The sequence below is a fragment of the Mustela nivalis genome, assembly GCF_964662115.1.
Source record: "Mustela nivalis genome assembly, chromosome: 2".
In the NCBI taxonomy this organism is placed as follows: domain Eukaryota; kingdom Metazoa; phylum Chordata; class Mammalia; order Carnivora; family Mustelidae; genus Mustela; species Mustela nivalis.
Window position 1 is genome coordinate 136,097,768 of NC_139021.1, and position 25,666 is coordinate 136,123,433.

The 25,666-nt window shown below is 48.2% G+C and overlaps 3 protein-coding genes and 1 long non-coding RNA gene across 9 annotated transcripts; 2 read left to right on the forward strand and 2 right to left on the reverse strand.

Moving 5' to 3' along the window:
- LOC309856410 lies at nucleotides 1–2,262 on the reverse strand. 2 transcript variants are annotated; one of them, XR_014307192.1, is made up of 4 exons: nucleotides 2,176–2,262; nucleotides 1,749–1,864; nucleotides 710–802; nucleotides 1–534 (listed from the first exon to the last, which is right to left on the reverse strand). It is a non-coding gene; the product is annotated as an uncharacterized lncRNA (long non-coding RNA). The 2 variants fall into 2 exon arrangements; XR_014307193.1 differs by having other exon boundaries at nucleotides 52–529.
- Nucleotides 1,858–14,166, forward strand: VDAC2 (voltage dependent anion channel 2). Of its 4 annotated transcripts, none has more exons than XR_014307168.1 (10): nucleotides 1,858–2,016; nucleotides 2,215–2,269; nucleotides 3,357–3,425; nucleotides 4,221–4,270; nucleotides 7,885–8,037; nucleotides 8,131–8,183; nucleotides 8,783–9,010; nucleotides 9,692–10,351; nucleotides 10,574–12,258; nucleotides 13,783–14,166. XR_014307168.1 is itself a non-coding variant. In XM_082717546.1 (10 exons), the coding sequence occupies exons 2-10, from the start codon at nucleotides 2,239–2,241 to the stop codon at nucleotides 13,872–13,874; spliced, it is 885 nt and encodes a 294-aa protein (XP_082573672.1). In that variant the 5' UTR covers nucleotides 1,858–2,016; nucleotides 2,215–2,238; the 3' UTR covers nucleotides 13,875–14,166. The 4 variants fall into 4 exon arrangements, 2 of the variants coding, with proteins under 2 accessions (XP_082573672.1, XP_082573673.1); XR_014307169.1 differs by having other exon boundaries at nucleotides 3,360–3,425; XM_082717546.1 differs by having other exon boundaries at nucleotides 9,692–9,842; nucleotides 12,201–12,258.
- Nucleotides 13,782–18,465, reverse strand: COMTD1 (catechol-O-methyltransferase domain containing 1). 2 transcript variants are annotated; one of them, XM_082717551.1, is made up of 7 exons: nucleotides 18,245–18,465; nucleotides 17,962–18,089; nucleotides 17,595–17,700; nucleotides 17,387–17,505; nucleotides 17,239–17,293; nucleotides 16,833–16,966; nucleotides 13,782–15,897 (listed from the first exon to the last, which is right to left on the reverse strand). In XM_082717551.1, the coding sequence occupies exons 1-7, from the start codon at nucleotides 18,336–18,338 to the stop codon at nucleotides 15,826–15,828; spliced, it is 708 nt and encodes a 235-aa protein (XP_082573677.1). In that variant the 5' UTR covers nucleotides 18,339–18,465; the 3' UTR covers nucleotides 13,782–15,825. The 2 variants fall into 2 exon arrangements, with proteins under 2 accessions (XP_082573677.1, XP_082573676.1); XM_082717550.1 differs by lacking the exon at nucleotides 13,782–15,897 and adding an exon at nucleotides 16,358–16,607 and having other exon boundaries at nucleotides 18,245–18,463.
- Nucleotides 18,358–25,666, forward strand: LOC309856416 (uncharacterized protein). Its single transcript, XM_082717584.1, has 6 exons — nucleotides 18,358–18,604; nucleotides 19,003–19,113; nucleotides 19,405–19,568; nucleotides 20,760–20,866; nucleotides 25,095–25,144; nucleotides 25,282–25,666. Exons 2-5 carry the CDS (start codon nucleotides 19,016–19,018, stop codon nucleotides 25,125–25,127), a joined length of 402 nt encoding a protein of 133 aa, XP_082573710.1. The 5' UTR covers nucleotides 18,358–18,604; nucleotides 19,003–19,015; the 3' UTR covers nucleotides 25,128–25,144; nucleotides 25,282–25,666.

Consider the following 25,666-nt stretch of genomic DNA (forward strand, 5'->3'; position numbering starts at 1 on the left):
TTTTTTTTTTTTAAGATTTTATTTATTTATTTGAAAGAAAGAGATCACAAGTAGGCAGAGAGGCAGGCAGAGAGAGAGGGGGAAGCAGTCTCCCTGCGGAGGGCTCTATGCGGCTCAATGCGGGCGGGGCTCGATGCGGGCGGGGCTCGATGCGGGCGGGGCTCCATCCCAGGACCCTGAGATCATGACATGAGCGCCCCCTGAATCCAACTTTTAAATAAATCACCATCATTCTTCTCCTGGTTATTGGGTATTGTGTACATTCCTTGTGTTCCTAGAGGCTAAAGCCTTAGGTCTGTGTTTTGTGGCAAAGTGAAATTCTCTGGGGGTTAAAAATGCTACAGGTATTTCTCAGAGTGGATAAGCCCTACTGCAGGTAATGGAGGTAACTGAGCATAGTCTAGGTTTTTCCAGGAAGGTGGTTGTGTTATACTGCATCTGAGATGAGATGTCAGTCTCTGCCATTAGCTTCACAAAAGGCCAGAGAAAAAAGTTCCAGCGCAGCCAGGCTGATTTCAGCTCGACCTGTCTGAGCTTGAAGGAAGAATTAATCAGTGTTTCTGGTGCCTGAGCAAAGACCCTTCCTTTGCTAATCTGCTACAGGGGTAATTCCAACCATGGCCAGACAAGGTTACCGGCTGGGTTTGCACAGGGGAGGGAGTCCACCACGATGCACCTCTCATCTGGGTTTGCCTTGTGGAAATCTTACCTAGTTTTCGTCTGGTTTAGGAGGAAGGTGCGTTTGAGCAGAGAAGGCTTTCTGAGAACCTCAGCAGCGTTTGAGCTGAGAAGGCTTTCAGAGCTGGAAGAGATGGGGGTTGGGAGAAGTGTTGCTCTTTTTGTGTGGCTGAGACCACCGCGTCTCATTTAAATATGTCGTTTTACTGATGAGGAAACTGCGATTACAGTAAGGATAAAATGCCGAGATTGGCGATTGATTCCAGAGCTTCAACTGACCCTATTTCTCATTAGGACGGCTCATTTTTTCTTGTTCCCTTAGCTTCCTCACTCTTGGTGCACACTCGGGGAACTCGAGTGCAACATTCTAATGCCCGATCAGCAAGATTCCTCAATTTTCTATCAGGCTTGATTCATCAAGCCAGCTCGGGCTGGGTGCGTGTGCAAAGCAGTCCAATCCCCTAACCCCGGAGAAAGCAGCCGAAGAGGAACCCTAAGGCATGGAGCGGGAAGGGGCGGGGTACCCTGAGGCAGGCTCAGGTTTGTTCAGGGAGGGGCAGCCTCTTCAGGAGAGCCTCTCCCGCCGAGCCCCGCCCAGCATGGCCATTACGATGGGAGGTGGACGAAGGAAACCAGTGCACGTGGGGCTGGAGGTGGCGCCCCACGGCCGCATTCGCTCTCCCTGGGCCTGGCAGAGAGTCTTTCAGAAGTGCACGCTGCACTTGCTCAGGGTAGACCGGGTAACGCTCAGCTGACTCGTTCCACACACACCGTACCGAGACTGATTAAGCAGAGTACGGGAGCCACCGCAGGAGTAGTACGTGACCCCCGAAGTGCGCAGCCGCGCCTAGTGGCGCCCGGCTCCGCGCGGGCACGCGCCTGACGCCCCACCCCGCCCCCGAGGAGCGCGCGCGGGGCCTCCGTCCCATCCCCCCGCACGCGCAGTCCCTACCGCGCTGCTCCGCCGTTCCCCGCCCCCCTCGCCTCTGGGGCTGCCCTCGTCGCTGCCTGACCCGAGGTCCAGCAGCTTCTATCTTTCTGGCCCCCGCCGACGGAGAGACGCAGCTCACCTCGGGGGCGAGGGTGCCTTCTGTCCTCGTGGCCGTTCTGGAGCAGGCTGGGGTGGGCAGCAGGCGGCGTTGCGGGGGCCGGCGCGGCGGACAGCCGCGGGGGCATCGGCGGGGTCCTGGCGGGGGGAGGACAGGGTTGCGGCGGGCGGAACGGTGTCTCCTTCACTTCGCCCTCCAGCTGGGGTAGTTGCACCCTGGCCCTGAGCGAGCCTAGCGGCCTCAGCTGCGAGCGGAGCGGCGGTAGCGGCCCCTCTCAGGAGACCACCAGGTACGCTGCGGCGCGTCACTTGGCTGTCTAGGCCCCGGTGGCCAAGCAGGACGCCCGAACCAGACTCGGGGTCGGCCCTGGCTCCCTAAGATGGCCGCGCTGCCCCGCGGCTCCTCGCCTGTGTGTGTTTGAGACCCCCTTTCTGGCCCTTTGACCTGCCTCTGACCCCCGCTGACCGCACTTCTTGTCACTCCGCAGATCACCTCTTCCTGTGGCCTCGCCATGGCGACCTACGGACAGAGCTGCGCGCGGCGTAAGTAGACCCGCGATCTCTGCGGGATGGGGCGGGGTTGGCTGGACAGTCGAAGCCTGTCGACCAGAAAACCGCAACTTCTTTTCCCTGATCTCTCCAAAGACTTGGAAGTTCTCCCCTGTAGGTAGGCACTCTACGGTCTGCCCACCCTCCCCCTCGCTCTGCGGAGGAGGGGCTGGGCTGCGGGATTTCGGATGGAGGGTCTAGGCTAGGGGAGTTGGTCTTTGGCCGCATTCGCCTTTAGTTCTTGGACGTGCCTTTGACGAACTCAGAAGCCAAAAGTTTGTAACTTTTGGATTCGGTCTTTGGAGGATTGGATCACTTTTTTAGAGGAAGTAGTAACTCCCCTTGTGAGAGCGCAAGGTCATTACATGTGCTCCTAAGGGCGTGGACGTGTTCTGTAGAATGAATGAGCTGGTGTAACCACCCAGATTGTTTGCCCTTATGCCGCAGAGCATTGGCCGAGGACTTGAATGTCGTATTAACAAAGTGCTCTTTGATATTTAGTTGATGTAGACACTAGTGAAACCTAGATGATCGTGTTTTTTTCTAAGTTCCAACATTTAAATGACCCAAGTGTTAATTATCTTTCTCTTCCCACTCCAGAATGTTGGTTTAAGAACTCAATGAGGATACGAAGAGATCTGTTAGGGAAGAGGACCTTGTCTTAGGTTTTGGTTTTATGTCATTTGGTTAAATCAGCCCATTCCAGTGAAATTTGGATATATCTGTGATCTCTGGATGCACAGTATAGATATATTTACGTGCATGTGTTTGATTCTTTGTACTGGTTGGGTCCTAAGAGGTGAAAGGCTGTAGGTACTGTGTAAATTTAGGAATAGAAAGTGTGTTTTTGTGTTTTGGAAGCACTCTCCCAAGTTTGTGTAGTCACCTCTGGTGGTTATCCATTTTAGAAATAAATCTTTATTGGTGATATTATAGGGATCATTAAAGTCTAGTTTTACTGTAGCTCCTCCTAGCATCAGAAACCTTGAATTTAAAGGTAGTAGTGGATCATATTCTAGTTCCTCGACAGAAGAAAGTGGGATAACTGGAAGGTTAATACTGGAATGTTTCTTCCCACCAGCAGTGTGTATTCCTCCATCATATGCTGACCTTGGCAAAGCTGCCAGAGATATTTTCAACAAAGGATTTGGTAAGAATTTTTTTTTTCCTTTCAGATCAGAAGTGAAAATGTGTTTGGATTGCTTGGGGGAGGTTAACAACTTTTTCAAATTGCAAATACCTTGCTCTGTAATTTATTAGATAGATTTTGTATAAAACTTTTGTTAAAATATTACTGTAATAACCTACATCTTCCTCTGGCCCAGCTTTTTCCAGTTTTTTTTTCAAACTACTTCAACGATTTACCTGTAAGAAAAAAACACCTGTGTTCATTTCTTTCATACATAGCTTATGCATCGGTTGGCTAGAATTCTGATGTATTATTCTTTTGCTTTTGTGGTGACTCCTAGTGGGTTAATGAGTTTTCTAAAATGAATTTGCGTTTTCTTCTTGGCGGGTTTTATTCCACATAGACTCCCTCTACTTTACATTATTTTCCTCGTTACTCAGATTATTAATCCCAAAGGAAGATACCTTTTTGGGATAATTGTTTTAAATGACTATTATAATAAACTGTTGGCTATTCTGAGATTTGAGTTGATTTTCTGATCTGATTTTAGGTTTTAAAATGGTTTGAAAGCAAATTTTTTTGGGCCACATGTACACCTGAACACTAGGCAAAGCTGCATAGAGATGTTCTGTGCTGTGTATATTAGTTTCTATAAAATAATTAAAAATTTTTCATTTAAATATGGTGTATCAAGCCACATTTTTATGCACCTCTGAATATATGAAGCCCTTAGTTTTTTTTATGTGTTGTCAGCTATTGGTATGCTGCTTCTTATACAAGAAATTCATTTTGTTATCTTTTGCTCTCTACTTGAAGGTTTTGGTTTGGTGAAACTGGATGTGAAAACAAAGTCATGCAGTGGTGTGGTGAGTGTTAGATATCTACTAAATTCTGATGAGCCTTTATATAACTTTTCAGCCCATGAAATAGTCACCACTGAAAAATGTCTACCCATTTTATCTTGAAGAAGAGGCAAAGTTAATTTTGCCTTAAGGAATTTGCATGAAACTTGATTTACTTGGGCTTTGGATATGATTTCTGATTTTCAGGTGGTCTTTTGCCATATTACTGTATATGCACAAGAAACTCAGAAAAGACTGGTTATTTGGGACTGTTTACTCAGTAAGATTACAAGCTTGAAATCAGGGAACCTGTTAAACATTTTTATGATCCTTCTTATGCCTATTATGCCTATTTAAAAGCACTGTGAGTTCTGAGCATAAAAATACTCAGTAACTTTTTTTTTTTTTTTAAGATTTTATTTATTTACTTGACAGATCACAGGTAGGCAGAGGCAAGCAGAGAGAGTGGGGGAAGCAGGCTCCCTGCTGAGCAGAGAGCCCAGTGTGGGGCTCAATCCCAGGACCCTGGGATCATAACCTGAGCTGAAGGCAGTGGCTTTAACCCACTGAGCCACACAGGTGCCTCAGTACTCAGTAACTCTTAATTTGAGTGTACTAACCATTTATATAAAGGGTGTATTCTAGCAGCCTTCTCTGGAAGAGTTTCATGTTAATTTTGTGAATTTATAGAGTCCTGATTTGAGTTTTTTTTTTTTTTTAAAGATTTTATTTTTTTTGAGAAAGAGTGAGAGAGAGCGTGAGATGGGAGAAGGTCAGAGGGAGAAGCAGACTCCCCATAGAGCTGGGAGCCCGAAGTGGGACCCGATCACGGTACTTCGGGATCATGACCTGAGCTGAAGGCAGTCGCTCAACCAACTGAGCCACCCAGGCGCCCCTGATTTGAGTATTTTTAAAGAAGTTGGTATTTGGATGCCTTGATTCTGCCTAACTCACTCAAAGTAGAATAAAACTTAATTTCGTGGGATTTTTTTTTTTTTTTCCTTCAAAAATTTTTTCTTTTGAGACTGTTTTGAGTATGGGTATAGTGTGTGAATATTGAATTTTGCTGGGTTTTTTTTTGTTTGTTTGTTTATTTGTTTGTTTGTTTTTTGATAAATTCTTGCTGTAATTGTTAACTCCTGTAGTTGTATCTGCCATTTGGCTTCTTTGGTCTGGAAGAAAGCCTGAGTATATTCACTGTGGTTGAGCAACTTACTTGCTCCAGGTACAGAGCAGTGACTTGTGTTTGTTTTTTTGTGTTCCCACTCTTAACTTCTTGCTGTGCACCAGTTGAGACACAAAAGGCCTTCCCCAAAAAAGGGAAGACTCAGCCCTTGTATTTAAAAAGCTTATTACTTGCTGGTTGGAGATAAAAAATAAATTTTAAACTGGAGAAGAACACTCAGAGAAGTATATCTAGTACTAGATTGTTTAATCAAAACCTTTGTTGAAGAGGAAAGGCTTTTTGTGGACAGGGTTAAGGTTTCATGGAATTAGGTTTGAGATTATGAAGGAAGTATATGATCTGGATTCCATATGGTTTTTTTGGTTTCTATTTAATGTATATCTCAACGTGGTACTGATCTTATATATGTACCTGGCCCCAAATAAGCCCTTTTAACACCTAGTTCCTTTTTTTCATTTAAACTGCAGAGGTGTCCAGTTCATTCCACAATGTAGAAGACAGAGTAGTTGGTGATGGAGTGAAGGGTGTAAGCTTGGCCAGTCTTGTCATCTGGTCTAGTTCTGGTTCCACTGTGTGATCTTGATTTTGTGTCTTGAGGGTTCTTGTGTCTTGATTTTGTGTCTTGAGTGTATATAGGCTAGCTCATTATCTATAGGCTGTTGGGTAGCAGGGGGTGGGGCCTCCAGAGTCATGTAATCATTGTCACTCAGGATTAAAAATTACCTACTTCTACACATTCCCCATTCCAGGTACCTGCTAGAAGAATATGCTCCGTATATATTGGTTTAATAATGCTTTTCTTTTGTATAAAGCATTGGAAAATGTGCAAAGCTTTCATGTCTCTCCAACTTAATCCTCCAGAGGTAGATTTTTTTATTACACTTGAGGGAACTGAGACCCAGGAGAGTTCCAACGTCTTTCTCAGTGTTACTCAGCAAACGATAGCCAGAACTGGATGCCAGGACTCTTAATTTTATATCCGGTGTTTTTTTCCTGACATAATTCTGTGCTTTTTAATATTGTCATTGAATGCCAAGCTTTGACTTGAAATTCCTGTTAAAGTGTCTTATTTCAAGATACTGAGTCTGTCTCATTGCAGAGCAATAGTTGTAGAAATGTTCTATTTTCTAAGTGAAGGTTGATTGGCTTTTTCTCCTGTTGATACAGTTTTTGATACTTTCTCACTCTTGTAGGCATCATAATTTCAGGTCAAGTTCTCTATTAGTTCAGATCAGCTATCTTTAGATTTGGCTTTCAGTGGCCAAAGTATGTAACCATCATTAGCAGACAAATTGTGAATCAGAATGCTCAGAGGGTATTTAAACTCTTTTGTCTTGGCGGTTTGGCTATCTGCCAAGCTTTGAAAGGTTAGTAGAGTTTTAGCTGTTTTGTAGCAGATTTTAAATTTCAATAAGGCCTTCTTATTACGCCTTTTCACTTGGTATGCAATTAGGGATTGGCAAGTTACTTGTATTTGGTATAAACATAAGATTATATAATGCACTTCAAGTTGATACTTGTATTAGATTGTTTTTTCTACTGATATTATCTGTTGTACTTAATATAGTTTACATTATGCACGATATAAACCAGCTGTAGAGTAAATCTCCTATAATTACTTTTCCCTACTTTTTTTCTTTATAAACGAGAATGTAAAAGATGGTTGGGAAGGTATGAAATCTGGTGAAGAGTCTTTATCTCAGAAAAACAGTATTGGGGTTACCAAAGATTTTTAAATCTTTTCTCATGGCATGAATTCCTGCAGTGGGGTGCTTTCCCTTTTAAGAATTTTCAGGAAGCAGGGGTACCTGGGTGGCTTAGTCCGTTGAGCATCTGCCTTTGGCTCAGGTCATGATCCTTGGGCCCTAGAATGGAGCCTGTTTTTCCCTCTCCTTGCCCCTCACTTGTGTTCTCTTGCTGTCTGTCTCTGTTACTCTCAAATAAATGAATAAAATCTTTAAAAAAAAAAAAGAAAAGGAATTTTCAGGGAACATTTCCGAATAGTGTTTCAGTTACTGTTGAGTGCCCATTTTAGTGATGGGGCTCTGTGTGTGATTAACCATACTGACCTTTATAGTGTTTTATTTAATATTAGGCAGATTGGATACAGTGCTGAAACATTCATTTCTCGCCTTTCATTCCTTCCTATTACACTGATTCTTGAATTCCAAAATAATCACCTTGCGGAAGTTTCCTTAAGAGGTGTACAGTTTGTCGTTGAGGATTACATACAAGTTAATTTGTCATTGTTTGGTTGAAAATGTAAGTGTAAGTAAGGTGGCAGTTAGTAACTGACAGGCAGTTCGTTGTTTGTATATTCAGTAGCAGACTGTAGAAGTATTTGGGAAATGGGATAAAAAGGGTTAGTGAAATTACTGTGTTTCGGTGGGTAAGTTAGGCAGTGATTCTTCTGGGTTTACAAGAAAGCTCATGAAGTCATTTATTGTCTTAGGAGTTCTCAACGTCTGGTTCATCTAATACAGACACTGGTAAAGTTACTGGAACCTTGGAGACCAAATATAAATGGTGTGAGTATGGTCTGACTTTCACAGAAAAATGGAACACTGATAACACTCTGGGAACAGAAATCGCAATTGAAGACCAGGTAACATTTTGCACATGCGTTTTAGTATTAATTTATTTTTGTATTTCAAAAAGAGAATACAGCCGAAAACAAATTCTTTTTCTTTCAAAATAGATTTGTCAAGGTTTGAAACTGACATTTGATACCACCTTTTCACCAAACACGGGGTAAGCGTGGACTTTTTTGTTTGCTTTAAATTTCATTTTTATCTTTAAGTAATCTCTGCACCCAATATGGGGCTCGAACCCATGACCAAGATCAACTCATGATCAAGAGTTGCATGCTGTACAAACTTGAGCCTGCCAGGGGCCCCTTTATCTGCTTTAAATTTAAAAGCCTTTCTGTTTCTTCAGGAAAGATGCACATTTACTGTTTGATAGCTTACCTAACTACCTTGCGGTGAATTTCTATTTCTGCCTTGGAGAGGAGTACTATGGTTGCTCTTGTTGGCTTCCCTTCAAATATTTGCCTCTTTTCATTGTGGGACTAACTTGGGTAATTAACATATTTCTAATGGGCTTTTGTGACTGATGGTCAGTCCTGCAAAAGCAGTCTTCTCATGGTGGTGGAAGTCCATTAACCCCAAGTACCCTTGTTTTTTAGCTCATTGAGCTATATTTTCTTTACCTCTTAGGATTATCCTGCTACTGCTTTTACTCCTGTTTTACTGCAGTTCATAAATCGGTTTTGTGTCCTTCGTCCAGAAGTTATGTATGTAAGTCTTTCTCAGTGGCATCACTTTTAAGTCAGTTTGTTCTTTTTCCAGAAAGAAAAGTGGTAAAATCAAGTCTTCTTACAAGAGGGAATGTATAAACCTTGGTTGTGATGTTGACTTTGATTTTGCTGGACCTGCAATCCATGGTTCAGCTGTCTTTGGTTACGAAGGCTGGCTTGCTGGGTACCAGATGACTTTTGACAGTGCCAAATCGAAGCTGACAAGAAATAACTTTGCAGTGGGCTACAGGACTGGGGACTTCCAACTACACACTAATGTGTGAGTATTTATTTTTTGGGATTATTGTGATGCAGGACCTGGGAATGATATTGATGTCACCTGTCATCTCTTACTAATCTGAGTACAGTCAATTTCTCTTAACACAAAAAGATTATCATTCTTAATTTTGATAACGTGAGGTACTGAGTTGGTGGGATTGCCTAAAATGTCTGGTGTTTTTACATGTGAAAAGGACTTAAGAATTTTTTTCCCATAAAATAAAGCATTGGTAAATAACAGAAGGACAAAGAAGAAAACCACAATTTCTTAGGATCCTACCACCTAGATAATTAATCTTTGTTAGTTCATGTTTGGGAGTTCCATCTTTTTATACACATATATGTGTATGTGTATAAAATACATACCAGAAAGGCTGGCTTATAATTCTTTCCTTCCTTCCTTAGTACATTTTAATTATCTTACTATAGCTATGTATTCTACAACATGATTATTAGTGGCTGTTTGGGAATTCTACTGGATGGATGTATCATGATTTATATGACCCTTTATTTGGGGGCATAGGTTGGGATAAAGACCCTTTTAAAATTTCACGTTTTCAATGGAATACTACACTCCCATGTGAGCAGTGCTTTTTATTTAACTATACTGCTACAGTATCGACCTAGTGCCGCCGTCATTACATTGTCTGTTCTAGATTTACAAATTTATAATATTTTACAGCAATGATGGGACAGAATTTGGAGGATCAATTTATCAAAAAGTATGTGAAGATCTTGACACTTCAGTAAACCTTGCTTGGACATCAGGTACCAACAGCACTCGCTTTGGCATTGCAGCCAAATATCAGTTGGATCCCACTGCTTCCATTTCTGTGAGTACTGGCTATTACTGTGGGCTTAGAATGGGGTCTTTGGTTGTGGGAATTCATCTTTGGGTATTTTGAATTGTGTGAAAATTTGAGCTGTGGTTCCCACAATCCCTAGTTTACTCACAGATTGGGATTAGAATTTGTAATGCTGCATGCATTTTCTGTGGAGGCAATGTTAGAACTTTGATATCCAGGTCACAGGAGTTTATTTAAAGCTGCTCAGTTAGTGTAGATAATAACCCTGAGCTCCAAGCCTAAGCCCAGGGAAGCCAGTGTTTCGGGCCCCAGGCCAGGAGTAATAGTGTTTTAATTGTTACTTTGTCTTTCTTTGTGGAATAATAATACTTTGTTACTTTGTCTTTAGGGTTTACAAAATCTTTTAGATTTGATCTTAGGGGTCAGTGGTACAAATGCCATTTTGCAGGTGGAGATAAAGCTTGGAAGAGAAAGGACTTAGATCACTGCCAGGGAAGGAGAGTGAGAAGAAAGGGGATAGAGCCAGGATCAGGCTTGTGAGTCTTTTTTTTTTTTTTTTTTTTTAAAGAGTATTTATTTATTTATTTGACAGAGAGAGAGATCACAAGTAGGCAGAGAGGCAGGCAGAGAGAGAGAGGAGGAGGAAGCAGGCTCCCTGCTGAGCAGAGAGCCCGATGCGGGACTCGATCCCAGGACCCTGAGATCATGACCTGAGCCAAAGGCAGCGGCTTAACCCACTGAGCCACCCAGGCGCCCAGGCTTGTGAGTCTTGATTTCCCTCCTGTCTAGGGTGACCAGCTAGCTCATCCTGCTTTGCCTGGGACTGTTCCGGCGCCTTAACATTAAAAGTCTTGCACCCTAAGGACTCCCTCCCGCCTATCATGGGTTTGTAGCGGGTGGATGGCCACCCTTCTCATGTCCTTGGGCTTTTTTGCTACTTCCTCTTTCAGCCCTAGTGAGTTTTGGGGCAGGAGGGAGTGCAGTGTCTGACAGTGTAGAGATGCCGGCTCTGATTTCAGGCAGGTCAGCAGCTGTTCCTGTGTGTCAGGCACGGCCTGTACTGTAAGTACTGGGAATTAAAGAAAGTTAAACTTTCCACAGGAGTTATTTCTGTTACATAAAGTGGGAACATGTTTTTGATAATTTGGGCAGTTAAGCTTTAGCCCCATTCTTATGTTAGCAGCTGTAATCAGAGAGTGTAAGAAGCATCTGGAATGCTTTCCCATTGGTTGGTAAGGCAGTGATTCATTTATTATTTTTCCCTTCTCTGTTTCTGATTGCACTGTGGCACTGAAAACCTTAGGATTCACACAGCAATGTACTCCCTGGTAGCTGCATTGCTGTTCTTTTCAAATGTTCGTCTATTGCAGCAGCATGGCTTTCGTGCCAGCCAGTGTAGTGGTCTCATAGTCTAAAATGCGAAGGCAGCTTTGGGTCCGTGTGCCCAAAGTGACTTTGAGTGACTTCTGGGGATTTGTTTGGAGATGTATCCAGCATTTCCCACCTAAGTAGTGCTCTGTGCCCCCAATTAAGCATCACCCTGAAGTATTGCTTAATGTCCTATCACAGTTTCATCGTTTACTTCTGTTCTAAAATAGGAGAAACTTGTGTCCAATAGTCTGAGGCTCTTAATTTGTTGGGCACAGAGTGGTCACTGGGGGGTCATTTCTTCCTTAGATTTACAGCTTACTTGGTCCTTAGTAGCTTCAGAAGACTTGGCTCTACTGCCGTGTGAACCCAAGTGCCGTTCCTGTGATTTCTGTCTGTTGTTATATGATTTCTCTCTCTGGACTATTTCGATGTTACACATTATAAAAGAGTGAAGACATCAAATAATTTCCAAATTTGTTCTGATGTCAGAAGTTGTCAACCTTTTTACTACCAAGAATATTGTGTCGTACTGACAGTTTGACTTGGAGTTTAATGGATAAGAATTAAGGGGCATCTGGGTTTTGTTGGGCTCAGTAATAGTGTTAAATTTTAATAGTATTAAATTGTACTTACTTTTTCCCAAATGTTATGAAATCTTTATTTTATACAAGTCTTTAAAAAAAAATTCAGTTAGCCAGTGTAACAGTACATCATTAGTTTTAGATGTAGTGTTCATTCATTCATTAGTTGCATATAATACCCAGTGCCCATCACATCGTGTGTCCTCCTCAGTGCTGTCACCGAGTTCCCCCATCTCCCAGCCACCTTCCGTTCTGCAACCCTGTTTGTTTCCAGAGTCCAGAGTTTCTCTTGGTTTGTGTGAATTTTATTATCTCATGTGAATAAAAAAAGCGGAATAGTTCATAATTTGCATAATAGGGAAACCTGCAGGGGCTGTCTCTCCTCTCTCCATTCAGAAATTTTTTTTACAGCTGTTTTTGTGTTTTATTTTAGGCAAAAGTCAACAACTCTAGTTTAATTGGAGTGGGCTACACTCAGACTCTGAGGCCTGGTAAGTATTCCTGACAAGTAGGATTGGTGTTTTAAAAATTATTTTTCATTTCTCAGCTTCTTACTTCGTAAACCTTTCAAAGTACAGTGAACACATTTACCTTTTGCCACAGTTTTTTGTTATTCCTTTTTTTCCCTTTCTTTTGCTGGGCTCTTGGGAAGTCGTGGCTATCCTGACACCTCCCTAAATGCTTCAGCATGCGTCTACTTCGAAATTAGAAGGTCTGGTCTCCTGCATAACCGTAATACCATTATCACACCTAAGAAAGTTAATAGTCCATATTATTATTTACTGTCCATTCTGTAGTCACTTTCCTCACTTGTACCTGAAATGCCTTCTAGTGATGTTTATTTCTCTAATCAGGGTTCACTCATTGCTTGGTCTCTGTAGTCTCTTTTATCTGGTGTTTGGAGGCTTGCTGTGTTTTCTAGAACAGTACTTACCAGACTTCAGTGTGCCTGAGTCACCTGGGGACTCTTGCTATAAAATGTACATTCTGATCCAGTACATCTGGGGTGAAGGGTTTGTCTTTCTAACAAGCTCTTAGGTGATGCCAGCATCACTAGTTTTTTTGTATTTTTTTTTTTTTTTTTAAGATTTTATTTATTTGACAGAGACACAGCGAGAGAGGGAATACAAATGGGGGAGTAGGAGAGGGAGAAGCAGGCTTCCCGCTGAGCAGGGAGCCTAATGTGGGTCTTGATCCCAGGACCCTGGGATTATGATCTGAGCTGAAGGCAGCTGTTTTAACAACTGAGCCACCCAGGTGCCCCAGCATCACTGGTTCTTGCCAACACTTGAATAGCAAGTTCTAAAGCACTTGGAACTTTTTCTCCCTTCAAATAGGGATATTCCCCCAAACTTTCCATATTTGGCCTTTTTGAAACCTAAAGAATTTAGGTTCTTTATGAAAAGCCTTCTTTATGAAGAACACCTGTATACCCTTTCCCATATTCACTAATTAACATCTACATCTGTTCTCTCTTGCATATCTGCATACATACTCCCTTTTTTCCACATCCCCTTTTCAGTTATTTAAATGTATGTTTTGCAGACATGCAGACACATCTCCCTAACATGCATCTCCCAGAGTAAGACATTTTTCTTCATAACTACAATACCACTGTCGCAGCTAAGGAAATTACTGTTAGTTGAGCAATACATAATACATAGTCTACATTCAATTTTCCCCACTTATCTCTTTATTATAGTTGTCCTGGTGCAAATACAATTGTCTTTTAATGTCTTACAGTCTGAATAGTGTTTTGAATGTTACTGTATTTTCTAGAGCACTTTGAACTTAATTAACATTTTTAGTGCTCTGTTATTTGATCCTTAACCTAGGATAGGGCCACCTGAATTCTCTCCAGTATCTCTGGAACTCCCAAGTGCCCTCTGGTGGCTGGCACTAGTAGGTCATCTCACAGGCTGAGGGAGGGACAGGCAGGCTCTGGGCTGATTATTAAAGACTGCAGATTCTTGAGGTGTTTCAGGCAAATCATGGTTGCCTGCTTCTGTTTACAGGTGTCAAGCTTACACTGTCTGCTCTGGTAGACGGGAAGAGCATTAATGCTGGAGGCCACAAACTTGGGCTTGCCCTGGAGTTGGAGGCTTAATCCAATTGAAAGAAACCTCTGGGAATGGATATCAGAAGATTTGGCCTTAATATATTTCCAGTGTGACCAGCAGGCTTTCCCTCCCCCCAAGAAGGTGATCAAAACAAAGGATGATCTAAACAAGAGCTGTATTTTAAATATTTAGACAGTCACTTGTTAGCTGGTTCCTAGTTGAATTGGTTATCTAGTTACCAATGCTGCAGTGGTGCAGTCACCTATACATTATTTAAATGTATTTAACTGTTAAATGCGCTACCCACCAATAATGAAATAGACCTTTATGAAAACTGTGCAATTGTGTGCATGTTTGTTTTTATGTTCCTATTACTGAAAATTGCCATTGAACGAGATGGATCAGTGGAAGTTTTAAGATGAGGTTAAAGATTTTTTGTTAAATTCAGCCATCCTTAGAATTACTTTTGGTATCCCCAAACATTACAGATTATGAATAAAAAGAAGTATACATAATTAATGACTCCAAGTATTTGCAGAGTTTAAATACTTGCCAGGGTCAGATATCCCTTGTATCTAGCTAGCACATTATTTTTCTGGGGAGTGTTTTGCTTTTTACCTAAATCTGTGTCAAAGTCCTCTGTGTCCCTAAAGTAACTCCATGAACTTTTTGGACTACAATAAAATAAGAGGATATATCCCTTTATATCTTCAGTTTGTAAGTCTGTCCAGAGATCCATTGGATTGTTGTTGACCCCAGGCAAAGAAAGGCTGTACACACTCACCAGTGTGTACAGTGCTTTGAGACTGGCAGGAATGGCCTGTGTGAGTAAGACACATGATTTAATGGCAGACAGCTGGAATTTGAGCCAATTTGCTGGAGTCAGGATCTTTTGCTAGGTCAAACAGGAAAAGATGTCTGCAGGTTGGGTGTGAAAGCACATCTGCTTTTGGGATACTCAAGAGAGGTGTGAAGTAGAGCAGCAGACATTTCTGCAACTCCGCTTTGTGGGAAGGTCATAGGTTGGTAGCTGCTGTGACCCCTGGTTGCCTACTGCCTCAGAGCTAACAGGTGGCCTTCCCTCAGCTATGGCTGGACATTACTTGGTCCCGGACTCAGGACTGGGGTGTGGCACAAGTGAATTACCATTTGGTCAAAGATACATTGAAGAGTAATTTGGACATATTTACCCAGGTGCATCCTAACAGCATTTTAACATGCGGGAGAGCGAAGGCTGGATCACACCCAGAGCCCTGAGGGTTGCATAAAATTCTAGGTACGTCCAAGGAGATGGAAGATGATGGAAGTTGACACCTGTGGGCCCTTGTGGCCCCTGTGGCCTTGTTTTCTTTTCTTTCTCTCTCTCTCTTTTTTTTTTTTTTTTTTTTTTAAAGATTTTGTTTATTTGACAGATATCACAAGTAGAGAGGCAGGCAGAGAGAGAGGAGGAAACTTCAGGCTCCCCGATGAGCAGAGAGCCTGATACAGGGCTCTATCCCAGGACCCTGAGATCATGACCTGAGCCGAAGGCAGAGGCTTTAACCCACTGAGCCACCCAGGCGCTCCTGTGGCCTTGTTTCTAACAGTCTCCAGCCTTAGAGGACCCAGGCCTAACCCTGGTTGCAAAACCTAACTGTATTCTAGGCTGAGGCAGTTAGTGGAAGAATACTTAATATCTGCCTTGACCTTCACCTGTGACGTGGAGATAAGATCTTCCTGTAGGACTTCTGTGGGACTGGGATTAGGGAAGTCCAAATGAGAGGAGTGAAGGGCCTGGCTCCCTGTCCACCTCCTCTCATAGATGTTGGTGTGGGAAAGCCTAACTTCATCTTCCTGTGGGAAACTTTTAAAAACTGCCATACTTGATAGTCTCCTACCTATAGGCCAGTCTGTTTCACTCCTTTTTGGCCAGTGATCCCACCCAGTCCCTCACCTTCCTCCAGGACTTCAGGGGGAGGACAGGATATATACTCCAACCTTGAGGTCCTCAGGTCTAGGTCAAGTGGCCTGGTTGTGAGCTGATGTCCACTGAGCAGAGCCTCCACTGCAGAGGTGAGGTCGAGCGGAGTTCTGTGAAGACATGGGCAAATAGAACTGGCATAACCTATGAAAGCGCCCAGTGGCGAACCAGGTTGGCTGCAAGGCCTGTTTCCTGTTAAACTCCAGATAGGGTTTCCTAGCCAGTCCCAGCTGCACCAAACAAGACCTTCATTCACTTGCCCCTCCTAGGAAGTGAAGTAGGAGGGAGACCAAGGGGTGGGGGCTCTACCCTGCAGCTAGCCCTCAGATCCTGTGGCGTGGCGGCAGACCTGAGGAGCTGGGGTCCTGTATGTATGTGGCCAGGTCAGTCAGAACTTTATATCCTGCCTCCAGTTAGCTGGCAATAGACCTGGTGCCAGGTGGCTCTCAGGACTGTGCCAAAGAAGGGATGACATCTGTGCCCTCAGGGCCCCCTTTTGGTTTAGAACCTGCCAGTGCTGGGCCTCCTCCCTACCCACTTTAGCGCCAAATATGGAGGCTCAGAAGATCGTGTCCCAGACCCCACTTTATTGTCGAATTTAAAAGTCAGGGTTGATGTCTGGGGTTCCCACATCCCTTCCCTTGAGACCATGCGCTGGGGGCCGTCCCTAGATCTTGAAGGCTAAGGTGAGGCCGTCGCCCAGAGGCAGGAGGCTGATGTGGACCCTGGCGTCCCGCAAGATGCGTTCATTCAGGTTTCGCACACACTGGGCCTCGTTGTCCCGTGGTTGAGGCTGTAACACCTCTCCGCGCCACAGGACCTGCGGAGGGGCGGGACATGGGGGCGAGGGGGTAGTAGCAGAGGGGAGAGGGAAGGTGCCTAAGCGAGCAGGGCAAGAGGTGGCAACTGCAGACCGCAGGTGGGGAAAGCCTAGGGGACCAGAGGGGGCAGCCTACAGGCGTGCACTGGGTGCGGCTTTGTGGCTTGGGGCGAGGCACAGGGAGTAGCCAAGTGAAAAGACGGAGACAGTGTGGGGTTCCCTTACACTGAGGATTGCAAGGATGCCTCCGGGGCGCAGCAGCTGCAGGCATCGCTCATAGTAGGCAGTGCAGTTCTCCTTGTCCGCATCCACCACCGCCATGTCAAAGGTGCCGGCCTCGCCTGAGGCCAGAAGCTCATCTGGGGGGGTGGGGGGCAGATGTGGCTGAGTCCGCAGCCCCAGCGGTCAGAAGCCCTTGCCCAAGCCTCACTAGGCGCTGTGACCATTCAAGGGACTTTTGCCTGGAGGGGCACTGTGCCACCCAGCATGTGGCCACATGGCAGCTGCGAAGCCAGGAGGCAGGGGAGCTGTCACTGCCTCAAGGTCCCCCCTGTGGACCTGGTCACTAGCACGCGCCCAGTGGCCCCACTTGGAAAATGGTGCCAAGGCCCTTTCCACTCCGTTTGCTCACCCAGTGTCTCCAGGGCAGGCTTCAGCCGAAGGTCGATCTTGTGCTCCTCCTCAGCCTGCGAAAGGAGTGGGGTCAGAGCCAGCAAGTCTTTTATCCTGGAGCTGGGAGTGGCCAGGCTCCAAGGGCCTCAAATGTGTGGGACACTCACCTGCCTCCATAGGGGCCGCCCCAGCTCCGGGGGCCCCGGATTTACCTCACAGGTGACCACGCGTCCGGCCGGGGGCAGCGCTAAGGCCAATGCTAGGGCTGAGTAGCCTGTGAAAGTACCTGGGGGGCAAGAGGTATGGACTCGGGCCAGAGTTGGGGGAGACATCCCTGTGACTTCGGCCCCCAGGGATTCCGGCCGTGAGCCCTACCCAGGTCCAGTGCCTTCTTGGCCTTGATGAGTCGCGCCAGGTTGGCCAGAAGCTGGGCCTGCTCACAGGTCATCATCGAATCTCCCTGCGGCTGCTCCAGGGTCAGCTGTGTCGCGGTGGTGGGAGGGAAAAGGGTCGCGCGAGCACTGCCAGTCACCCAGCGCCTCCCCCGGCCCACAAACCCCTCCAGGTGCGCGGCCGTGGGCGTAGTGGTGGTGGGGACCCGCTCTCAGGAAACGCCCACCGCGCCCAGCCCAAGGAGTCCCGGAAGCCCTGAGAGCGCCATGGCCCAGCCCAAGGTCACACAAGCACGTGGGACCCGCTGGGTCTGAGGTGGGCGCCTGTTTCCGCCCCTGGCCCTGCTGACCAGCCGCAGGCTCCGCAGCGCCGGGTGCTCCCGCATGGAGCGGCTCAGCAGATACTGCCACAGGGGGTTGTCTTCAGGGGGCAGCAGGCGCTTCTCTCGCCGGGATCGCCAGGGATGGCACCGTCTTCCTGCCGCGGAGGGGTCCCGGTCAGGGCCTGGGACTCCGGGGCGCTAGGGCGGAGCTTCACCCGCAGCCCGCCTCGCGGAGTCACGGGCTCGGCTCCCGCACCTGCCCCGCCTGCGGGGGCTCTGCTGGGGGTACCGCAGGCCCCGCCCTACTCACCCAGGAAAAGGCCGGTGGCGAAAGCGGCGCCCAGTGCGGCGGAGGCCAGGGCCAGCGCGGCGGGCACCGAGAGCCGGGGTGCGGGATGGATCATGATGCGGCCAGGAGGTAGCGAAGTACGGGGTCACTTGGCTGGGGCTCCTGGGCCCGCACTAGGACCCGCCTGCCCTCCAGTCTCCTCCCTGTTCCGGCACTGCCCGCGGAGCTGCGGTCTCGACCGCCATCTGGCGACCGCACAGCGTTACTGCAAGCCCCGCTGGAGCGAGCCGGGCGCCATCTGGTGGCTGTACTGGGAACTGCGCCCGGAGAAGGGCGCAAACCCTGCGTGTGGCGTCTGGGTTTTCCCTGCGCGCCCCTCAGGTCTACCATCCTGGGTCAGGGGGGAAGAATGGGATGGCCCTCCTGGGTAGGCTGCTGCTTATCGCTGCTGTTTCTGCTGGGACCCTGCGGCCTATGTGGGTGGGTGGGCCCTGGGTGTAACAGGGTAGCAATGAGTACGAGGTGCTAGAAATGACAGGAGCTTGAGAGGGAGTGAGAGAATTAGCAGAGGATTCTGGGGGCAGGGGAGTAAGGGTATCCGGTTGAAGGAGTGAAGGACCTGGTTTGGGGACAAACCCAGAGGTGGGGCTTGCGAGTCCTGAGACTCTCGTTAATGGGGCTCTGAGGCAGGGTTCTTAGAATCCTCCCCTTGAGCGCCAGACAGACGTGGACCACCATGGGGGCCATCATTCTCAGCCTGTTTCCTTTGTGTATAACAGGAACCGCAGTCTTATGCAAATGGCATCAGATCCCACGAGCTGGCACACAGTAGGTGCTCAAGAAATGGCCGCTGTTGGAGTGGAGACCTCTGGGGAGGAAAGTGATGGCAGGTGAGGTCGGCTCGCAGGGACCCTATCCGGCGAGCACAGGTGGAGCGCTCACTGTGACGCGGCGTGGGGAAGGGGACAGAAGCCGCGCGGGCCTTATTCTTAGGGAAGCTGCATTCGGGGAGCAGAGCACATACACAAATGGGGGGCAACTCCACTTTCACAATTTCCTCTTCTGCAAAATGGGGTTATTAATAGTCCCCCTCACCCCCTCACAGGGGAGGAAATGAGAAAATCCAGGTGAAGGACTTACACAGGGCCGGCCCGAGCGGTCTCTACCTGTTACAATTACAAAGTGCAAAGGACAGGTCATCCGATGACCTGCTGCTCAAGGTCATCCCCTCCACCCGGTGGCTGCTCCCCCAGCCCGTTTAGTGTCCGGACCACAGCTCCACCCGGGGCTGCCCAGGGGAGGCTCAGCAGGCGCGAGGCCCCCAGACTCCGATACCTGAAGGCGGGTTTGTGAGGTTTTTGGAGGGGGGCGGTCCGTGCGGGAGCGGCGGCGGGGGCGGAGGATCGCCGAGAGCTGGGCAGAAACTGCGAGCACGGCGCCCACCCCCGCTGGGAGGCCGCCCAGTTCCGGTCAAGTGTCCGGGAGACGCGGCAGGGGCAGGGTTGCGCTGGGGTGCTGCCATGTGGCCGCCCGCCCAGCTCCCGGTGGCCCCCGCTGGCGCCCTGCCGGGAGAAGAAGCGCCTTCCCCCTTACCGGGCGGCCCAGTGCATGCTTCTCTGACTTGGGGTCTCATTCCCCGGAGTAACAGCTGAGGCTGCGGGTCTCTCCCAGCGCTGAGCACACAGCAAATGCTAAATAATTGCTCTCTGAATAGTGTGGTGGAGCCTGCGTCGTCGGGCTCCTTGCTGCCTGAGCTGCCAGTCCAGTCAACACAGTAACCGGAGGGGCCTTCTGCAGAGCGCCCGGCATTCTGCATCCAGCCTGCCTGTGAGGCGGGGTTAGGATTCCCATTTTGCAGAGAAGGAAACCGAAGCTCAGAGAGGCGCCCTGTCCGTGCTGACTGGGTGCACTGGGCCCCCGCGGGAGCCAGACTCCCAAGAAGCGCTTTTCTGGCAGTTCCGCGGGCCTTCCTCCACCCGCCACCGGCCTGGGGCCCTGGGCTCAGCCTGGGCCGCAGACCAGCACTTTGTCCCCTGTCTGGGGGTCCGGATTTGGGCAGGCCCCCAGCTCATACCCGAACCTCCCTCTCGGAGAGCCCCGCTTCGAGAGCTCCGGAGAGGGGGTTGGGGGTAGAGCGGGCAGGGAGGGGAGGCCTGTCACCATATATCCCCGTCAGATTAAAAAACTAATTTGAAAAGATTAATGTATTCCATTCTTGTTACGCTGGCTCTGATACCTCTGGGCCCGCGGCCGCTCTGCCTCCTGATTATTGAATTTTTATGGCCTGGTAATTAATTGCAGATTCCCTGTTTTGTTCTATTTCTTTTTCTCTGACATTTTAATTTCAACAAAAAGCAGTGGTCTCCATGCAGGTTCTCTCTGGAGATCCTAATGGTCTATAAAACAGAATGACTTATAGACGTGGCACCCACTTCAGTTGGCGAGCGATTGTTTGAAACCTTGCTGATCACGCAAAATTTAATTTTTCCACCTCCCTCCCCCGTTTGCTACTCATTTCTTGTCTCTTGTGCTGTAGTGGCCGTGTCTCAGCTCACAATGGAGGGAGCAAAGTGTCGCCCCAGGATCCTACAGCACCTTTTCCAGGCAGCTGAAAACAGTCTGTTCTGCGTCTTTTTCCCAGAGGTGCCCCTGTGGTGGTTGTGGTGGTGGTGGTGGGAGGGGGCTCAGCCTCCCCAGAGAGCGTGAGGATGTGGGCAGCTGCCCGCAGGAGGGGCTGGGGAGGGGGAGACCATTTCTACCCCTCTCAGTTGCCTTTTTGGTCAAATGTAGGTCAAATGCCCCACTAGGCATCAAGGAAGGAACGCTCAGGCTCAGGAGAGCGGAGACAGTGGGAGTCCGGGCGTGCCTTTGCATCCATGCCAGGAAGGGAGGGCTGTGACCCCCCCACAAATTCTTAGCCAAACTAGGCCACTGGAAGCAGCTGGTCACAGAAATGGGTCTAGAAGAGGCCCCAGAGTTTCTATCATGGGACCTCCCCCCCAACTTCTACTTCTCCTCCCTGCTAAGATCACACAGGCTGGGTCTTCTCCCCCAGAGGTCCCCAGGACTGCGCAGGGCAGGGGCAGAAGAGTAGGGATATAGATTCAAGTCAGGCCTAAAGGATTGGAATGAGGAAGTGTTCTCAGGCTGCAAGGGTAGGTGAGGGGAGGCAGTAGGGGGCAGTGAGGATTGTAGCGCTCCAGCCCCATCTGAAGACATGACCGCCACTAGGCTGTAGCGTAAACCACCGTATGGGACGATGGGTGCAGTATGGCCAGAGCTGCTGATTTTTCAAGAAAGGTTGAAATTTGGCCGGTAATGTGAAACCTTATAATTTTAAGCATTTGGAATAGACTTTTTTTTTTTTTTTTAGCACTTCATCAGCCAAACTGAATAGCTCTTTGATCTCTGTGTCTGATCTGGCCCAAGGGACCACTGTTTCCTCTGACTGGGAGCATGGATCAGAGAAGTTAAGACATAGAAGTGGAATCCGTTGGGGCTGCCTGACGCTTCCGCTTCCGCCCTGCTCCCACCTCAGGAATCCTCTTCCTACCTCTGGGCCCTCCATCCCTTTCCCACCCTCAGTGGGCTCTCCGGAGGCACCTTTGACCCTCTCTTCAGGTCTTGCCTTCTGTAGGCCTCTCCACACAGAAGCTTGCAGCCTGAAGTCTGACCACATGTGGGGGAGGTTTGCCAAGCTCCCCAGAGAGGATGGTACCTGTTAACCTATGCCTTTAAGGTGGAGGCGGGGGAGTGCCCTGACTCCAAGGGTTCTGGGGGCGGTGGGGGGGGGGTGCTTCAGGCTGAGCGGGTGGATGCAGATAGACCATGAGTTAGGGGCTTCTGGGGCTCCTCAGGCAAGCTGGGAGGACGGAGAGCCATGGCCTGCTCTGGTCTCCAAGTGCTGAGATGCTGCAGAGCTGAGGTGGGCGATGCCTCAGAGTGGAATTCACTGTTTGCAACAGAGTGGATTCTGTTGTTTGCAACAAAGTGAAATCTGCTGTTTGTCACAGAACAGCTTAGAAGGTTTGCAGTTAAGAGTCCGGCCTGGTACCATTCTTCTACGGGACTGACTCTCCCACCTCCAGCGGGCCCTGCTAACAGGCTATCTGATCGACCTCAGAGCTGTTCTGCTTCTTTCTGCCTTGCTAACAGGAACCTGTTGTTGTTTGGGCAATGTAGCCAGCTCAGATGGTCATGACCAACATAGTCCTTTTTTGAAGATAACTTGCTTTCTCACCCTCAGCGAATTTCTGGTCTGGGATAAAAGGGGTGCTGCCTAGGACTTTTTTCTCCTTTTTCTTGTTTAGCTGCTTCTTACCTTGAAAGGTAAGGTTGTATAAAGATGAAATGCTTGGAACCGTAGCAGCCCTCTTGCGACTGTGAGGTAATAATGTTCAGGATTAAAAAACCCAAACAGTAAAGATGGCAAGAGGAAAAGATGAGATGTTGGTCCTTGAAGGTATTGTTTAGCCACTGAACCAACACCACCCACCGTTTCCCTCCAGATTCCTTGTTACAAGAGAAAAAGGAACCCTTTGTATTTAAGCCATGATTAGCTTATGTTCTTTCACTTAAAGTTCAAAAGCATTCTGGATACAGGCCTCCAAACAGTGTGACCTGTATCCACAGGAGTGGTGTAGAGTTGGTACTCAGATAACCCTGTTTGCTTTTTCTTCAGTCTAGAGTGCCAGATTCCCCACTTTCCTCAAAATCATGCTCTCCAAAACTGAGGCCTCATTTTCCACAGGCGTGAGCTTCCTCAGAGGAGCTGCCCCATCTCCCATGTCCAGGCCCAGCCCCACCCCCGTCCTGATGAGTGCAAATACCAGCACTGGCCATCCCCTACTCCGCGTCCCCTCACAGACCTGTGGTATCCCACTGACACCTCCCGATCCCTGGTGAGGTAGGTGTGCTTACCCATGCCCTATAGGTGACTCTTAGGGGAAATGACTCTTCCAAGGCCTCCTGGTGCACAACCTGGTGGGAACCTCCCCACTCCAGAGGGAGTCTTTATATTTGCCTCAGGGGCAGGGGCACAGCGGCTTCTGTGACAATGCATGATGGCCAGACCGGGTGGGAGATTTTGTGCAGTGAGCCGGGGATGGGGTTGGGGAAGCCTTTGTTCTCCTGGTGTAATAGGTTTCTGCTGCCAAAGTGCTGTGTAGCAGTCCCAAGTGTCCGTGGCTTCCAGAATAACCATGCGCTTCCCTCTCCTGGGTCAACAGCTTAGCTGCAAGGCCTCTGCTTCGGGTTGTGGGTTCAGAGCTTTTGGAGGCCAGTGGCTGCCTAAGGAGGCTCGCGCCCAGTGGAGGGGACAGGAGCAAGATACCGACCACACAGTGGTTTTCAAGCCTCTGCCTTGGTCGGGTTTGTGGATGTTCCAGGGTCCACAGCAAGCCACTTGGCCAAGCCTGAGTCCGGGGAGAGGGCGTGCAGTCTGCCCCTTCTGGGGAGTGGCTCTGTGGGGTCACGTGGCAAAGGGTGTGGGGGTGCGATCCTGTTACGGTGGCAAAAGGAAGAGTCAGGATCAGTGGTCCCATCTACACATAAGTCCCAAGTGGCCCTGTGGGACCCCTGTGGGTACCCCCCCCCCATGGGGACTCCTCTTGGGGTGTTCCCAAAGCTGTAGGCGCAGGGGCTGTGCCTCAGGTAGGGCCTCAGCAGGCGGGTGGGCTGTGTGTTGCCTCCTGCTGGAGCTGGGTTCCCCAGTCTGCTTCTTAGAGGAAACACATGAAGCTCTGGGGGTCAGAGTGTTTCTTGAGGCAGCAGGTGACCCCCCACCTCTGCCCACGATCCCTGCCCCTCTGAACCTGGACAGCCCCCACAGCACCTGCCTCCCTGGGAAGGACAGTGTCCTGCAGCTGTCTCCCCGCCCAGCTGCCCGGTGCTCAGTGGCAGCGCGTCCTCCTCCAGGGCTCTAGGAGGGGCAGCCTGGGACCTGAGGATTCAGACTCATTGCACAGGACACTGCTTTGGCGGCCGGAAGCTGGTCCAGGGACACTACCTTTATCGGTGTTTTGTTTGTTGGCATGGAGCCAACACTAAACAATCAGAAATTGTCACAAGGAGTTCAGATTTGATTTCCATTTCTTTTGAAAAGGCAGAAGGCCTGACAACGGTAGCCCATTTGGACAGGTTAGCTGGCGCTGGGCCATGCTGGTCCCCGGTGGTTTGGGGCCCTGGCCCTGGTCTACACCACTCCCTGTTGCCTCAAACCCAGCACATTTCACCTGTATCTCTTACTGCTCTCTGTCCTGCTAGCTCATGAGCTGTGTGACTTCTGATTTAATGGTTCTCTGGAGGCCCAGAGAGGAGGGGCATCTGTGCACGGTACGTAGCCAGGAAGGGAGCCTTTTTCTCTCTCTTCCCGAGTAAGAACTTCATCTGCATCCTGGAGAGCAGTCCTCCTTCTAGGGGCCAGCAGTCCAGTGCTGCCTGGTGCTATGGCCTCAGTTTGGGGTCCTCTCCCTTGGGGCAAAGCTGTTCACGTCATGCTGAAGCTCAGAACACCATTGGCCTCACTGCCCTTAGAACACAGTCACCTTGAGGCAAAAAGCCAAGCTGAGATGATGCTTTGGCAGATGCTATGGGGACCCAGGTCCCTGAGCTACACAGGGAATCCCTGTAATGTGTAAAATGGGATACTGACTGATACTTACATAACGCATATGGTGCTCCAGCTACTTCTTGCAACTTCATATTAACTCACTTAGTCCACACTAATCCTCTGAGCGACAAGGTGTAAATTTTTATCTCCATCTGCAGATGAGAAAGCTGAAGCACAGAGAGGTTAAGCAACCTGCCCAAAGTTGCACAACATATAAGTGGTAGAGGGGATAGGATTTCATCTTTGATCCTAAGGTTTCAGGGCTTACAGTTCTTAATCACTGAGGTGTCCTAAAGGAAATTCCTACTGAGGTGGCTACTTTTCCTGTAATGTCTTATTTCACCCTGAGACTTGTGCAAAAAGATAAGGTTGGGTTTGGGTGTGAGTGACAGAAAAATGCAAAAGAATAGCAACTTAACCAAGAGAGAATTTGATTTCTATTTTATAGAGTTGCAACTTGGAGGTAGTAAGGAGGCTCCAGGACCAACAGAGACACAAGCTTCTACTCCGTTGTGCTGCCATCCTCATCATGTGGCTTCACCTCATTGAACAAGATGGCTGCTTGAGCTCCAGCCATCACATCTTCACCTTAATTTTCAGAAGAAAGAAAAGGACAAAATAGGACTCACGGCTTCACTTTAACGATACTTCCTGAAGGGACAAAATAGGACTCACGGCTTTCCTTTAATGATACTTCCTGAAGGATACTCCTTGTATTATTTGGTCAGCACTTAGTCATATGGCTGCACTTCAGTTTAGAAACTCTTTATTCTAGATCATTATATTCTCAGAGAAAAATCAGTTCTATCATTAAACTTGAAAGGGAGAATGGG